This window comes from Nuphar pumila, chromosome 13 (assembly GCF_984573655.1).
Source record: "Nuphar pumila chromosome 13, dmNupPumi1.hap1.1, whole genome shotgun sequence".
Taxonomy (NCBI): domain Eukaryota; kingdom Viridiplantae; phylum Streptophyta; class Magnoliopsida; order Nymphaeales; family Nymphaeaceae; genus Nuphar; species Nuphar pumila.
Window position 1 is genome coordinate 99,379,109 of NC_143261.1, and position 17,317 is coordinate 99,396,425.

The 17,317-nt window shown below is 36.6% G+C and overlaps 1 protein-coding gene across 1 annotated transcript in view; it reads right to left on the reverse strand.

Annotated features, from left to right (window-relative positions):
- Positions 1-2,609, reverse strand: part of PRMT7 (protein arginine methyltransferase 7) — a 38,199-nt gene extending 35,590 nt beyond the window's left edge. Inside the window, exons 1-2 of the mRNA XM_089985992.1 lie at positions 2,149-2,609; positions 321-555 (exon numbers count right to left, since the gene is read on the reverse strand). Of these exons, the coding sequence (XP_089842118.1) occupies positions 321-555; positions 2,149-2,474 (561 nt within the window). The 5' untranslated portion in view covers positions 2,475-2,609. The remainder of the gene's footprint in view (positions 1-320; positions 556-2,148) is intronic.
- Between the last annotated feature and the right edge of the window lie 14,708 nt (positions 2,610-17,317).

Genomic DNA, 17,317 nt, shown 5'->3' on the forward strand with positions numbered 1-17,317 from the left:
GTATAAAACATATTAAGATATGAATACAAACTTTGTTCGGTCCTACTAGATTGCCTGTATTTAAATATATGAAGAAAAACTTCTCAGTCCCACTAAACAAAAATGACAAAGCAAAAAAAAGTTAATTTGAGCAGCTTCAACACTTGCATCTTTTGGTTCATAGGAATGCTGTCCAACCCAATTTTTCAGTGTCTGACTTGGTTATCATTTCAACCTTATTTAGGGACCAAAGAAGGTAGAAATTCATGCAGCCATGCAACATAAACTTTCACTGGAGGGACCACATTAACAAGCACTAAAACAGTTTGGTGTCTTCTTACCAAAATATCTGCCTCGGAAGGGAGGTCCACTCCAACTTTAGTTTCATCAGAACGTTTGTGGATAAGATGTATTTTGTCATTCATACCATTAAGATGCAAGACCTTACGCATTAGTCTTCCCATTGGAAGGTAAGACTCACAAGCTGATATCATCCCTTTTCCACCACTCCATTTCATTTCCTCACATGCATCCATTGCTTGCGCAGCCATCATTGATAGTAAGCCAGTACCTGCACTGTGCTCACATCATTCATTTTAGTGCATGCATAGTTGTGCAAAAATAATAAAGCTAGCATAGGCAAAATGGATTAGCTACGTTTTTAAGGATTCTCATAGTAAACATGCTAACTGCAACTAGTTTCAAGTTTGACTGCGTGTTAATTTCCACTCGGTAAAGTTGTCATATTTTCATGATAGTTTCAGAACCCCAAACAAATCACCACTGAATTGAGATCTGCATCAACCTTTAAACAGATAACTCACCACTGAATTAGCTGATTATTTTTCACAGCACTTAATGTCCATTTATTGAAAACCCCACTGCAGTTCAGACACGGTTGTGCTGACTGGTGAGTGCATACTGTTATCATAATTAGCAAGAAAACACCTTTCCAGGAAATTTCCTTTAAGAAACATGATAAGAAGGTCCCTAGCATGCAAAACAAATTTTCAGGAACAAGTTGGAAAGTTCCATTATATTGGTCTAAAAGCTGTCACATTTATGTTGGGGCGAGAATTCAGAAAATATTTGTCAAGAAAACACTGATCTCAAGCCAACATTTTGGATGACCTGTGCAAAGGCCTTTTTCCCATCTTTATGTATGCGTGACAAGATAATTAAGATACCTCAAACTTGGCCTGGGTCGTTCATGCCTTTTTGTATATTTTTCTCTCTCTCTATTTTATTACATATATGTGAAATAGAGTAATGATACAGTGACCTATGGAAGAACGCAAAAGACAAGTTACATTATGTTGTGATCACAAATTATATGCAATCGATGGTCTTTCAGATAGAAGGACAAAGATGAACGAGATTTTCTAGATAATTTTTCATAACTCCACAAGTAATGGCAGCATTAGGGAATTATTTTCAAAATAACAAATTGAACTAAACACGGGCTTGTTCGCCCAAGGGGTGAGGGTGCATAAAAGATTTGTCCTGTGAACCCGGCCCCAAAATGCGTCATGTACATTCACTATCCTTAGTTTCAACCACTCAACAAAATATAACTGATGGAACATTTCTTGACTCGTGTGAAGTAAACCATATAAATCCAAGCCTAACCATGTGACTTGATCATGCATTGACTTTCTTTGATCTCCATCCCTCATATGCACTTCCATCTCAACAAAATGATGGAAGGATATAAACCATCCAAGTAAACATCATCCACACAAGCTTCTTATCGTGTAACTCCATAGATATCGAATTAATAAAACAGAGCGGTCACTTTCCTTATCGCAGAAAGCATCAATATTTAATCCTGGCAACCAAGTAACAATATATCCCATATATGATAATGGGTTGTAAGACATATCCACCAAAACCTTCAACTTATTTTCAACCAAGTATTCAAATTAAGAAAACTACACAACTTGACAACCCCAACAAGTAATCCAATAAGCGTAAAAAAGAAAAACAGTTGACCATGAGCTATATGTAATAAAAGAAAAACCATCAGAACCACCTTTTTGTTTCTCTTTACTCTCAGACTACACATTCAAACCAACGCAGGAAATGACCATCCAAATCACCAAAACCAACAAAGAAACCAATAAATATCCGAAAAACAAGAAGGTGGTAACATGAGTTTCTGTTCAGTACCCAATATCCAGCACATGGCAAGGCTTCCTTATGACCTTCTTGATGGCTTCGTGGTAGGCCCTGTTCCTCGAGGAATCGTTGAGCATGTCGAGGTAGGACGTCGAGGAGAGGAGGTCCCTCGGCGGGTCGGTCTCGCCTGTTTCCTCCACGACGACCCACTCTGAGCTGCCGGTCACGGGATCGAATCTCAGCTGGAACATTCGTTGGGAGCTCATCCCCGAGGCCTGGAGGCTTCCTCTGAGGGCGTTGGCGGAGACGGAAGGGAGCGTGGGACGGAAGCGATTGAGCGTTTGGAGGACGGAAGGGCGGAACAGAGAAGCCACCATGGATGTGTCTCGCTTCTTCTGGGTGGTTTTTGGCAAGTCTAGGGCTGTTAACGGGTCGGATTTGTGTCCGACCCGGTTTTGGTCCGAATCTGATGTGCTGGTACCGTGTCAGTGTCTGACCGAGGACACTTAGCGTACGCCGTACTGTGTAAAAATAAGGGTAATTCCCTGACTCGGTCCCACATTTTACCTAAAATTTCATGTCATGACCATGTTTTCTGAAATTGCTGAAATGTGCTTTAACTTTTTCTTTTTTCATTCGTTAATAACTTAACATGTTCGTTATGGATCTATTTGGGGGTGTCTGTTTGGCCAAGTCTTGTGCAAAACCGAAATATGGGTAAATCTGTTTTTAACCTAGTTATGATATGTTTTAATCACTTGTAATTAACAATGTTGTGTTAGAATCGGCCTGTATCGGCAGAAAATCGATACTAACTTGAATGGGCTATTTTTTAATAGAAAAAAATACTTAACATAATTTTTTTTAATATTATTTTAATGGCTTTAACATGTGTATTGACACAAAATATTTTTTTTAATTATTTTTTAGCCCATTCAGAATGATTCACTTGAGAATCGATATCAACCCGATTCACCTGAATAGTTGGCCAAACGATTCAGGGCCCATGCCGATACTGATAGCATTGGAAATTTCCTAAAATATATGGACAAGTGGACATAAGTTCATAACATTTAACAAAGCTTGGTATATGTCTTTTTATAAAGGTAATCATGTCTTTTAGGAGATGTTTGATGCAGTGTTTGTACGCATCACCCCAAGACACCGGATGTCACATAAACAACTAAGACAAGACCGGGCAACAGTCCTTCTGTCTGGGGACACGCTGTCCTGTCCTGTCCTTTGCTATCTGTGATTCAAATGCCTTAATGAATAAAAGCTAAAAATAGATTTTAGAACAGTTTAAAGCATTTCTTAACATTGTGTGTAGGGATGAATTAAAATCAAAACCCGTGGGGGGATGGAGGCAGGACTAACGCTTTTTCCCGCCCAGACTCGTCCCCATCCCGATTCCCGCCTTGCTCTGTCCCCAATCCTTCTTTAGGGATGGCAGTGGACCGAGGGAATACAGGGCTCCGCCCCGCCTCGCCCCATTTGGATCGGAGATGAAGGACATGAAACGGGGATGGAGGTTAAAATCAAAACCCATGCGGTGATGGTGGACAGGATTTTGAGACCGGGTCCCCCTGCCACCGCCCCGGTCCACTGCCATCCCTAATTGTGTCTCAAAGGCTAACCCAAGGTATTTGTTTTCCCTAAAACAAAATAAAGTCTTTGTTTGTCCATTGTCAACAACATGTAGGTCTATCTTACAAATTTCAAAAAATCAGGTAAAAAGGAGATTTTTCTTTTTCTTTTTTAGTTTAAAGTTAGTGGATCTTAATTTGAACTTGGGTCAGACCCTTGTTTGGGATGAAATTTCATACACTTTTGCATTCGCAGATAGCTTGGACACGTGGGCTTGAACTGAATAGCCGAACAGATATATTCCATCATGCATGATCCCAGGATCTATTGGATTGGGTTATTTGCTTGTCTTGAACTGACCAACCGGACCTCACGAATGGATTCAGCATGGTCTAAATACTAAGAATGACTTCCAGCAAATTGTGTTTTTTATTAGAGTACATAGTTTTATAAGTTGATGTATTGTTGCATGTTATAGGTCCTTGAGGAGGTGTTTTATTGCTTGTTCATGATTGGACCAAAGAGCAGAACATAACAGGTATAACACATGTTTTGTTGTTATATAACAACTGGACTACATCCAATGTTTGTTTTGACTGGACAAGAAGTTGTATTCCTTGTGTTCAGCATTTGATTTTTACCTTGTGCGAACAACTTGAACAATAATGGGTCGAATAACTTCATTTTGGATCATACGTCTCGTTATGCCCCACCATGAGTGTTTTAACATGTTTATTATGGATTTTAGTCTCATATATGGATCTCATATTAGATTTAAATACAAACATATGTTAAAATTCTAGGTAATTTGAGAAAATCAATAATTGATATTTTTTTATATATAAAGGCTTTAATCGATGTCATGTTATATCTGATTATTAAAGTTTATCAAAAAAAATTCTGAATTTTAGTCTCAAATATGAATCTCAAAGTGGAACCAACTACCAAAAAAATTTGAGTAAACTGAGAAAAAAAATTATATTTTTATATGCAAAATGCAAAACCCATAAATAAATCATAAAACCCTAAAATGCAAGAAAATACATCATAAATGAACCAAAGGATTCTAAAATACAAAAAAAAAACATAAAAAGCCCTAATTCAAACCTTAATCAGAAGAAATAAAAAATGGCCATAATCGAATACAAGAAAAACTTTGAACAAATTAATTATACAAACTTCTAATTAAAGAATTTTGATTCAAACCCCTAATCAAATGAACTATAAAAGCTCTAATTTAAGAAATTTGACCCAAACCCTAATAAAAGAAGATCAAATAAAAATCTTTAATCAAATTAACTATAAAAGCCCTAATGTAAGAAATTTGGTTCAAAACCCTAATTAAAGAAAAAAACTTAATTAAATCAAATAAAAGCCCTAATCAAATTAACTATAAAATCAAAGATAAAACCCTAATAAAGGAGATTTCTTGTTTTGAGTCATAATTAAAGCCCTAACCAAATCGACGAAGAAGAAGATAGAGAGAGATAAGGGAAAAAAGAAAATAAAGAAAAAAGGAAAAGAGAGAAACCAGGGTATCATCGTCGGCCACTCATTGTTGGCCTTTTGCCAGTGGTCTTGTCTTTAAGCCATTGCACATGAGAGAGAGACTTGCCGTCAATGGCAGCTGCACAGGGGCAAGAGAGGGGGGGGAGGGGGGGGTAGACCCTTTCTCCCCGACTTTTTTTTTAAATAATGCTCCCACCTCCATATTCTCAACGTAACAAGGGCTATTGTTCCACGAGCGTGGCAAACATGCATTACACGCATCCACCACATTTAGCGTTTGATTATCATAATGTCCCATGGGACACACAATCAAAAACACCCAAGGCTCGTAAAATGGTGATTTTAGGGTGAACACGGCCATTAAGGACACCATATCTTATGTCCTTTCACTACAAGAATTTTGTGGATTAGCGATGGACACTATCCGAAGATAATCAGTCATAAATCTGGCGCTAATTCATTTTGTGATGGATTGGCGATAGATAGCGTACGTCGTAATTTTTTGGTTGCTAATTAGCGACATAAGTGATATGTCACTACTTTCGTCGCTAATTCATGACGAATTACCGAATATCATGATATGTTGCTAAATAAGGACTGATTTGGTTTTGCGACAGATACATATCTGTCGATAATCCATCGCTAAAATTTAACATTCCATGGCTAAATTTTGTCACTGATTTAGCGACAAATTCGTAGTGGATTACATTCCATCGCAAAACATTGTCTGAATTAGTTTTTGAGACAGATAAATATCCGTCACTAAATTCACGGTGGATATTACCACCGGATAATATTCATCGCTAATCTATCATAAATTTTTAAAAAAATATAAAAAAAAATGTTTGAAATATAAATATCGAGAAAATTTTTCTCGTTATACAATTTATATAACCTGTGTATAAAAACAAAGTACACATAAAAAATACATATACAAAGCAGGTGAAACAAATTTAACACAAGTTATAAGTAAAACAAATTTAACAACCTACTATCATCCTCGCCAAGTTCTAATTAGTTACAAGTGAACATATACAAAGAGTTTTGTTTGAAACAACAAGTACATTAAACAAATTCAACACATGAATCTAATCTTTGCCAAGATTTGGAGCATCATCCTCTTCGTTGTCTCGATATGCCTCTTCATCCATGCCTCCATCAGCTCCTCTACGCTGATCATCTCTAGTATCCTACAAAAGAACCGAAATGTTAGTATTAATAAATAAAATATAATAAACTAATTTATGCAATACACCTAATCTAAGGCAATCAAAGTAACATGGTTGAATGACACATAGACTAGCAATAAAGTGAAGAACATTAACATAATTCAGATATTATTTTAAGGTTGACAAAAAAAATCACAGTGATTCAATCATTCAGATATGTATTTTAAGGTTGTCAAAAAAATGTCATAGTGATGAAAGCATGCATGTATGGTTTATAAGGTTGTCAAATAAATGTGTCATGTATCATAATCATGCATATATGTGTTATAAGGCAGTCAAAAAACTTTCATAGTGATGAAATCATGCTTATATGTGTTCCAAGGGTGTGAAAAAATGTTTATAGTGATTTAATCGTGCATATATGTGTTATAAGGCAGTCAAACAATTTCATAGTAATGAAATCATGCTTATATGTGTTATAAGGTTGTCAAAAAACTTTTATAATGATTCAATCATGCATACATATGTTCTAAGGCTGTCAAAAAACTTTCATAGTGATTTAATCATACATATATATGCTATAAGGTAGTCAAAAAACTTTCACAGTGATAAAATCATGTCTATATGTGTTCTAAGGTTGTCAAAAAACTTTCATAGTGATTCAATCATGCATATATGTGTTATAAGGCAGTCAACAAAATTTATAGTGATGAAATCATGCTTACATGTGTTCTAAGGTTGTTAAAAAACTTTCATAGTGATTCAATCATGCGTATATGTGTTATAAGGCAGTCAAAAAACTTTCATAGTGATTCAATCATACATATATGTGTTATAAGGCAGTAAAAAAATGATAGTAATGAAATCATGCTTATGTGTTTTAAGGCAGTAAATTTTTTTTATAGTGGTTCAATCATGCATATATGTGTTATAAGGCAGTCAAAAAATTTTATAGTGATGAAATCATGCTTATATGTATTCTTAGGTTGTCAAAAAACTTTCATAGTGATTCAATCATGCATATATGTGTTCTAAGGTTGTCAACAAAATTTCATAGTGATTTAATCATACATATATGTGTTATAAGGCAGTAAAAAAATTTCATAGTAATGAAATCATGCTTATATGTGTTCTAAGGTTGTCAAAAAACTTTCATAGTGATTCAATCATGCATATATGTGTTATAAGGTTGTCAAAAAACTTTCATAGTGATTCAATCATGCATATATGTGTTATAAGATTGTCAAAAAACTTTCATAGTGATTCAATCATGCATATATGTGTTCTAAAATTGTAAAAAAACTTTCATAGTGATTGAATCATGCATATATGTGTTATAAGGCAGTCAAAAAGCTTTCATAGTGATGAAATCATGCTCATATGTGTTCTAAAGGTGTCGAAAAATTCACAGTGATTCAATCATGCATATATGTATTCAATCATACATATACTATCTTGAAATCTAACAACATGAAATAAATGACATGAAACTTTATACCTGGTAGGTACCGGAGCTCATGTTGAATGCATACAGAGTTCCTCTACCATGGAAAAAGTTGCACAACTCATTATGAACAAGGTTGAGAATGACTTTATGTAAAAAGTCATGCATTATGTCCTGAAGAAGTTGGTGGACACCATCTCAAGAAATAGCGGGGTCAATCGGACGGTGAGAGTTGATGCTGATGGGAGAACTCTGCGAGCCCTGATTGTAGGAAGCAACGACTGGTGTGACGTTCATGTTACTCCTAAACTCGAACACACGACCCTTTTTGGGTTCACTGGTTGCAGTCACCCATGCTGCAGAATAAAAAAGGCAGATGTTGAGTAGAGTTATCGCTATATCGTTCTACCGTCTGTTGCTCGTATGACTCTTGCAAAGTAATGATTATAATATGAATTAATAATTAAGAATTATAATGTTTATGAAAATATAATTCATAGTAACTTGTATATTACAATATTTATTAATACAATAAATACACATCATTGTTGCTCTCGCCTTCTTTGATACGAACTCTCTCGTGTTATTACGTTTATGTGTTTCAACAAACACATTCTTGTAAGAGACAATGCCTCTTTTTTTTGCTTTCTGTAGGGTTAAATTATAAAAAACTTAATTAAAAAGTATGCAGAAATACTTAAAAAATTGACAATATATATTGATGAGTTACCATTTTCTTTTGGTGGTTCCCAAAAGTCCTAGATTCATATGTGTGTAGATGGGTATCAGGCATCTTTGCTCAGTTTTGTGCAGACTTTGTTGAGTGGCTTTAAAAATCATGGCTCTCTCACTTGTTGCACATTGCATCTCAATAATATGTCCTGATAGTAGAAGGGTCATGACCCTTCTACTGCAGTGGATCATCTATCTCACCAGCTGCTTTTATTGTTGCAGTCTTCATATTGTGCAGCATGTCGGCAAATCGACTCACAGTCACCTTCAGTCACACTAGCCTTGTGTCCTGTTCTTCCTTCACAGTCATAAAATGATTCGAAACCTATAAATAATTCTAGAAAGTTAGTACACATGACTATAACAAAAAAATAAATACGAACACACATTAGCTATGATAAACGATTGCTTACCATGAATGAGGACCATAATCTGTCGAACACCTCCTTCGGGTACTCTTTCCATTGAGCGACTGGTCCTGAAAGATGTTGAACTAATGACTTCCTAATTTATCGTATTACTTTTTGTGGCTCGAACCTCATGCTGCACATGAATTGATGCACATTAACAATCGACTATCAATATACACTATTTATAAGATAAGTATTGAACAAGTGACAATGAAATACTTACGATCGACTATCAATATACACTATTTGAATGAGTCATCGTGTGTCAAACTAAGAAGACCCTGCATCCGGCATTGTCTTATGATGTGTATGAGTAGCTGGTGTAGGTGGGTCATGTGCAGGTAAAACATCATCTACAAAATAATGAGTTAGAAATTTACACAATGCATATTTAAACTAATTAAGTATGTAATTATTTAAATGGTATACCTATCAAAGCATTACGTGAAGACGAAGACTGAGACTGGCTATCACTGAGCTGGGATCCTATAAAGACGATTAACAAGTAATATATTTTATATCAACATATAAGCAAAAACATAATGAATGCTTATATTTAAATATAACACAAAGACATCTACCTAATGATGTTTAACGGCCTCCACTTGGTCCTCGACCACTGTGACCTCCACAAACCATATTCTAACAAATAAAAATGTTATTTAGATCAGTTACATAACTCTTGATCTTAGCATAGACATGACATATGCATGAAATGTAAAGATTTAAAGGTCTTATATGAATCAGTTTTATAATTATGCATGAACTGTGCATGTACATGTTAAGTATGCATGGAATGTAACATGATATACAATTTCATGAACATATATATATAATCAAATCGAAAATAACTTCATGCAAGTATGAATACAGTCACATCAAACATGGTAATAAATTCCAATCATTCATATCACAATAATGTCAAGCATGTAACTGCAGCAAACACGCTCTAATATTCCACTAACTACAACCATTATTAGCATGGTATCCGAACTACAAAAATAAGAGCATATGAGAAAGTGATGTGGTATGTATTACAAGATATATTTCACTAGCTCGAGTATGCTTCCTCATCACTTATTTGACTTTCATATTCTTCTTCTTCCTCCACATTTTCGCCTTCTTCTTCATTGGGCGCCCATCCACTTGATATATCATTTGGATCATATTCTTTCATATGTGTGTCATAAGACAATGAAGATGTGACATGCAGACCATATGTGACATCATGACCATAAGAGAAGTCATACATATCATCTGATTGATATTAAGCACCATCTTCAACAATTTTATCTTTCAGTAATTGATCATACTCGGGGTATAGTTTAGACTTCACATTGCAAACCGCCCACCATTCATTTCTATATGACTTCCTTGTATTCAGATATGAAGTATAGTAAACTTGTTGAGCTTGCAATGCTAATATGAATAGTTCATATATTTCAAACCTTGATTTATGATTCACCTTCATAATGCCTGAGACTTTGTTGACTCTTGTTGTTGTGTGATCAAGCCAATAACACTTGAATAAAGTTACCCTATTATTTATGCTTAAGTAAGTCAACTCCATTATTTTTTCTATAACATCGTAGTAGTCAAGTTCATTTTCACCGTAACTGCTACCCTTGACACACATGTCACTATTCATCATTGACTTGTTTACATCATAGTCTTTTGTATAGAATCAATAATCATTTATGATGTACTCGTTATAACATTGCACAACTTTCGTCAGACTATTTTGTAAATCACATATTCATTGGTCATTAACATTGCAAGTGTATCATCACATGTTTCATAACGTCAAAAAATGTTGGCAAAAATATCTTCTCTAGCTGACAAATAATAGTGACGACAGAATCCTTAAAATTCTTTACCTCAGTTATTATAACTTCTGATGCGACTTAACTCGAATAATACCGCCCATATAGGTTTGTCTAACATATCATGGAATGCTATGGAAAATCAACCATTGCATGATGACATAACAATCATAGTTCTTCAACCTATATAATTGTCCCTCATCTATCTTCACAGCCCAAGCAATGTTAGAGACGTATCCATATGAAAATCTCAACTGTCTCAACCACTGACATACTTGCTTTACTTGATCTGGTCCAAGCACGTACCTTGCCTTTGGTTTCAGTTCTTTGCCATTGTAATCTTTGAGTTTCAATTCTGGTCTTTTACATATTACTTTTAAATCCATACGGGCTTTCGAATTATCCTTCATTTTCCCTTTGACATTCATTATCGTATTGAACATATTAATAAACACATTTTTCTCCACATGCATCACATCCAAATTATATCATATCAATAAGGTCGACCAACATGGGAATTCCCAAAATATAGATTTCTTTGTCCAATTGTGATCCTTTTCAAATTCAAGAAAAGGCGTCGCACTATGAGCATCTGTCAGTCTATATGGAAAGAATCACAATTGTCTTAAGATCTTTGTGCCAGACAACCGTGTAGGTGGACCTTCTATTTCAGTTGTGCCTGCTTGAAACACGTTCCTTTGTCGTCGAAACAGATGGTTGTTGGGTAGAAATTGACGATGACAATCAAACAAACACAGATTCCTTTTATGCATCAATATAAAAGATTGTGCATCCTTCATGCAATACGAATATACCAATCTCCCATGTGTGCTCCAACCAGATAACATACAATATGTAGAGAAGTCACTAATTATCCATAGAACAACATCCTTCATAATGAAGTTTTATTTGTTGTGAGCATCGTACGTGAGAACACCGTCATCCCACAATATTTTTAGTTCATCAATCAATGACATTAAATATACATTAAGATTTTGGCCTGAAAACGTCAGACTAGGGATCAATAGAGACAAGAAAAGCTTTTGATGCTTCATGCACAAGCTTGGAGGAAGGTTGTATGGGGTGACAAATACCGACCAATATGAGTATGGGGTTGATCTACCCCCAAATGGATTAAATTCATCTGTACATAAACTGAGCCTAACATTTCTCACTTCCATTGCGAAGGTCTGATGAGTACGATCAAAGTGCTTTCAAGCTTTCGCGTCAACATGATTCATGATCTTGTTTTTATCATGTTGAACTTTATTTGTATATCATCTTATGTGTTTAGCTGTCATCGAAGGCATATACAATTATTGCAATCTAGGAGTGAGAGGAAAGTAGCAGAGTGACTTGTATGACACTTCTTTTGACCTCGTGCTGGCATTGTCTCTTGTCTTTGGCTTGAACCGATGATGCCCACATGATGGACATAATCTGTTATTTTCTTGATCTTTAAAATACAACATGTAGTGATTTGGACAAACATCTATCTTTTGATGCCCCATACTTAGAGCATTGACTATAACCTTCGCACGGTAATTTTTTTTTTATAATTTCTCATATTTGGGCAACATACTCTTTGCAACAGAGCACATACAATCAAAACATAATTGTCTCAAATTATACTTTGACTTCAAATTTAGTAGTTGAAAAACTACAGATAAGATAGTGTGACTCTCGCAATCATTCCACAATGACTCATCAACATCTCTAAGTAAGTCATAAAATCTACTAGTTGCATCGTTTGCTGCTTCTTCCTCTACTACAGTTGGTACATCATTAGGACCGATAGCAGAACTCAGTGTTGGTCCTGCGGCATTAAATATCAAATCCACATATGGATTATCGTACACCACATCCACATGTGCATCAAAATTGTTTCAAAATTCTTCACCATGAAGCATCCAATTCTGATAACCACTCATAAAACCCTTCATATATAGGTGATGTCTAACGCCATCAGGTTCTACAAATCGATTATTCTTACAGATCGTGCAAAGGCACCTGATCTGACTGGTGGGATCCACTGTACTGACACTTGCTATTGTAAATTCAATAAAATTGTCAACACCATATATATATATATATTCAAGCAACACATCATTATCAATTATCCTACGGTACATCCATTTACGGTTTGCAGTCATTTTGTCTTATAATATTAAGGATATTATCCTAACCAATTAAAAGAAAATCATAAGAATGCTATGTGGTTTACAAATCAGTTAGAAATTCTTTTTTGGTGATTGTTGGTGAGCAATTTTTTTATTTCAGTTAATGGGCAAATTTTCTTTCTCTCTTTACCACATACATGTTTAACATAAAATGAAATTCCATGAACTATTATGCATGCATTGATAATTCAATATTTTCGTGTGTAACACCATCATATCATATTTACACACATCACAAAGATATTTAGAAAGATAAAATCACATTTACAAACATGATACATTCAATTTAAGCATGTTTTCATGATACAATTTTACATGAAATGCATAATCAAATCTAAAATAACTTCATGCAAACATGGATAGTCATGTCAAACATTGCAATATATTCAATTATTCATATCACAACAATGTTAAACATATACCTGCAACAAACAAACTTTAATATCCCGCTAACTACTACCATGCCTAACATGGAATCTGAACTGCACAAATAAGAGCACTTCTATTCTCATACATTCAAATCATTCTCAACATGATATTCAAACTCCAACAAACAGTCCTAGATATCCACAACTAAGTCAATGTGTGAGCAGGAAAGTGTTGCATCTAAGAAAGTAAATAACATGTGATGTGCTTGCATCACTCACTCACCATGGGTATTTACCCGATTTGCATTTGTATTTTTCTTCTTTCTTTTTGCATGGCATTTTAAGCCACATGCGATGCTTAACATTAAGCATCGTGCATTTTGTTTTGCTACGCACCTGCAGTGACAAAGACTACCTGCCAAAGACAAAGACACAGACAGGGAGCTTCGCCACGCTCTGCCTGACGAAAGGGAAACACAACAGGGGGTAGAACCCCCTCCCCTTGTCGGTAGAAGAACCACTCAGGTAAGGGCTTTGTCCTCCCTAGCCGACGAGAAAAGACAACAACAGGGAGGCGGAGCCCCTGCCGGCCGGAGAAACAAAGTGGACAGGGGGTGGAGGGGCTCCGCCCATATCGACTGAAAGAACCAACGATAAGGGGCTCCACCCTCTGCCGACCGAATGAAAACAAAGAAGGAACGGGGGAGGGGTCGAACCCCTCCCTCGTAACCCAAGCAACAGGGAGGGGGTCTCGGCCCCTCCCTTACAAAGAAGGACAAACGGGATGGGGCTGAGCCCCTCCCTCAAAACCAAAGAAAAATGAAGACATGGAGAATAGGGAGGGGGTCTCGGCCCCTCCCTTACAAAGAAAAAGGAACGGGAGGGGGCTGAGCCCCTCCCTCAAAACCAAGAAAAAGAAGATAGGGAGGGAACTTAACCCCTCCTTGGCAAAAAAGAAGGAACGAGTGGGGAAAGGGCCTTGCCCCCGCTTGCTGGAAACACCCGAGCAGTAGGGGCAAAGCCCCTATCGACCAGAAGGAATGAGGCAGGGGCCCAAAGCCCCTAATGAAAACTTTGTCATAGGCGGCAGGGGGTGTCTCCTCTGTCGACCTGTCAGAAAAACTGGCAGGGGCTTTAGCCCCTGCTGGTCGGCCATGGTTTGCCAGCAGGGAAGAATGACATGCCTCTGCTGGTCGACAGAAAAGAAAGAGAAGTAGAAGAAGAAGACACATAAGAAAGATAGAGGGGGTGAGAGGTTACCTAAAAAGGGGTCGACGAGAGGGAGACCACCAACGTCAGGTGCAGGCGACAGGCGAGGTGAGTGTGGGTTTGACTGTGAGAGTTGAGTGAGGGAGAGGGTTCGGGGTCCGATCAAAGGAAAGAACTCAATGGTAGGTGGTTGGCGGTCGATCAAGGGATAGGGTTCGATTGTCAGCGGTGGCACATGGCAGTGAGAGAGATGGAGTGAGGGAAGAAGGAGGAGGTGAAGGAGAAAACTCAAGCGGCGGTCGACGACTATGTGCGAGGGATGAAACAAAAAGGAAAAGAAAGGGGCTCGCATTAAGGTTTTATGGGGAAAATCAGCCACGAAAAAAAAAATGTCTCAAAATTCGTCTCTAATTAGCGATGGAAAAATGGAAAAAATATGTTGCTTATCAGTCACGAAGTTGCGCTGGAGTTTGAAATGATTTTTTTTCTTCGCTAATTCGTCATTAATTAGCGACGAATTTTGAGACAGTTTTTTTCTGTCGCTAATTCTGCAACTAATTCTAATTTTAGGGACGACTAGTTTTATCTAGCTAATCCATCATAAATTTGCGACAGATTATTTCCGTCGCTAATTAACATTTTTCTTATAGTGTTTCTTCATACAACTTTGAATAAGAATGGCATACACCACTGTTATTTTTTTCATAAGTATACAAAGTGTCTTGCCCTCTCATGTTTTATTGGAGGAGGCAGATCTCCTCTCAGCAAGCATCCTAGAGAAAAGCTTTTGTAAAAGTGAGGAGATGTTTGCGCATATCGTGTTTGTGTGGGCAGTGAGCGCATGTAGACCCCATGCATTGCACATATGGAAGACATTGCCGCACAATAAAATGACAATCAAACCACTCAATAATATGATTCCCACTAACCAATTTGCATCTAAAAAAACATGCAGACATGTCATGACAACCTGACTATATGTATGTTTTAAGGCTTGCTTGATGGCTTGTATGGGGCATGATTTGGGATGGCTCAGCCACAAATCACGCTCTCGCTAACAAGCATCCTGATCTATATTTGGAATGGTGTTTCACCATTCCAGTACCTATCATGTCATGAATAGGATAAGGGAACAATTGAAAAAAATGGGTGGGGTAATACCCCGACTCCTACTATTCTTGTTGCCCTTCATCGAGCATCCCTTTGGCAACCGTCTCGCCATTGAGCCTCCATTATTGAGCGTCCCTCTGAAGAGCCTCCCTCATGCGACCGTCCATCCAGTAAGCCTCCTTCCTGTGAGCATTCCTCCAGCAAGCTTGTAATACATGCGATTTTTCAAAGTTTTTTCATAATTTTTTACCATTTCCTTTATATGTGATGAATTTTATATGATAATGTGAACTAAATGCTATGCTATAGGTTGTGTAAGACTTAAAAAAAATTATATGAAATACACTCACACAGCCCGAGGGTCCATCTACCCTAGTGAAATTCCTTTTTTTCAAAAATTATTTCTAAGGAATTCAAAATTTGCTAGAAGAAAAATATATAATAAATAACTAATATAGCCACAAATTGGTAGAGACATTCACCGACATTTAAACCTAATTTAAGTTGCATTTAAAGTCATTTCACTTAAATCAAAAGTCTAGTTTTGAAATAATTGAAATCCAAAATACCTAATTTAGTTAATTAAAAAATAATAAAGTGTAATGAAAATTATAATTTAACCAAAGTTAATAAAATTGTAGGAGTCCATAGGTGGGCCGTCTCATCCTATGTGGCACTCTTTTTCAACTTTAAAAAGTTAAAATCAATTTTTAACTTTGAATTCATAAGGTTTTTAAAACTTACTAAAAATCAAGACATGTTTTAAAAAGGTCAAAACTTGCCTTATTTCAAGGGAAGCCTCCCAAGGGGGGTGGGGGGGCATCCCATCCTACATGCTTCTACAATGGGATGGCTGGAACAATAAGGAGAATAGAATGTGCCTTGAGAAAAGGAAAAAAAAAATAAAATAAAAGAGTTTTTTTTGACTAGTCAAACTTGCTTGCCAAACAAGCAAGTTTGAGTGTTTTGGAATATAAAAAGGTTGAGCCTATGGGGGTCGACTAACCCATGTTCCCCCTCATCTACCATAATATGTACCATGCATGTAATATGATATGCATATGAGTAATACATAATATGTACCATGTAATATGATATACATATGAGTAATACATATTCTAACCTGAGCTAAGTAAAGATATTAATGAAAAAAAAGTTTAAAGCAGGAAAAGGGAAAGTAGAAAAGTTAGAGGAATTGAAAAAAGTCATGATCAAGAACAATGGCTGAGATTAACCCAGCCCTTGAATTAATCCCCAAAATCTATAAAAAAATTAGGAGGGGCTCCCCCCCTGTTTGCCACTTTTGAGATTTGTGCCTCTTGCTCCCTTGATTCCCCTCCATTTTCTTCTCTTTTCCCTACATTTTCCTTGTGCTTCCCCTCTTGACTCAACTAAGAGGGCATTCACGTACGTGTTTGGAATGTGAGAAAAAGTTTGTGTGGTCACCATACACAGTGGGTGGCTGGTTCGTGACAAAGTTTATTTTTGCAAGCTAATAAAGTGTTTTCGTGAAAGAGGTAAGGGGTTCTATTCTTTACACGTAAATCAAAACTTGTATGCACAAATTCTTCTAATTTTTTATAGGGACAAGCCCTATACCACGCCCTCCCCCCCTCCTCCCATATATGAGATTGGCGTGGGGTTTGTCGAAAAATTTTTATAGAGAGGATTTTCGGAAG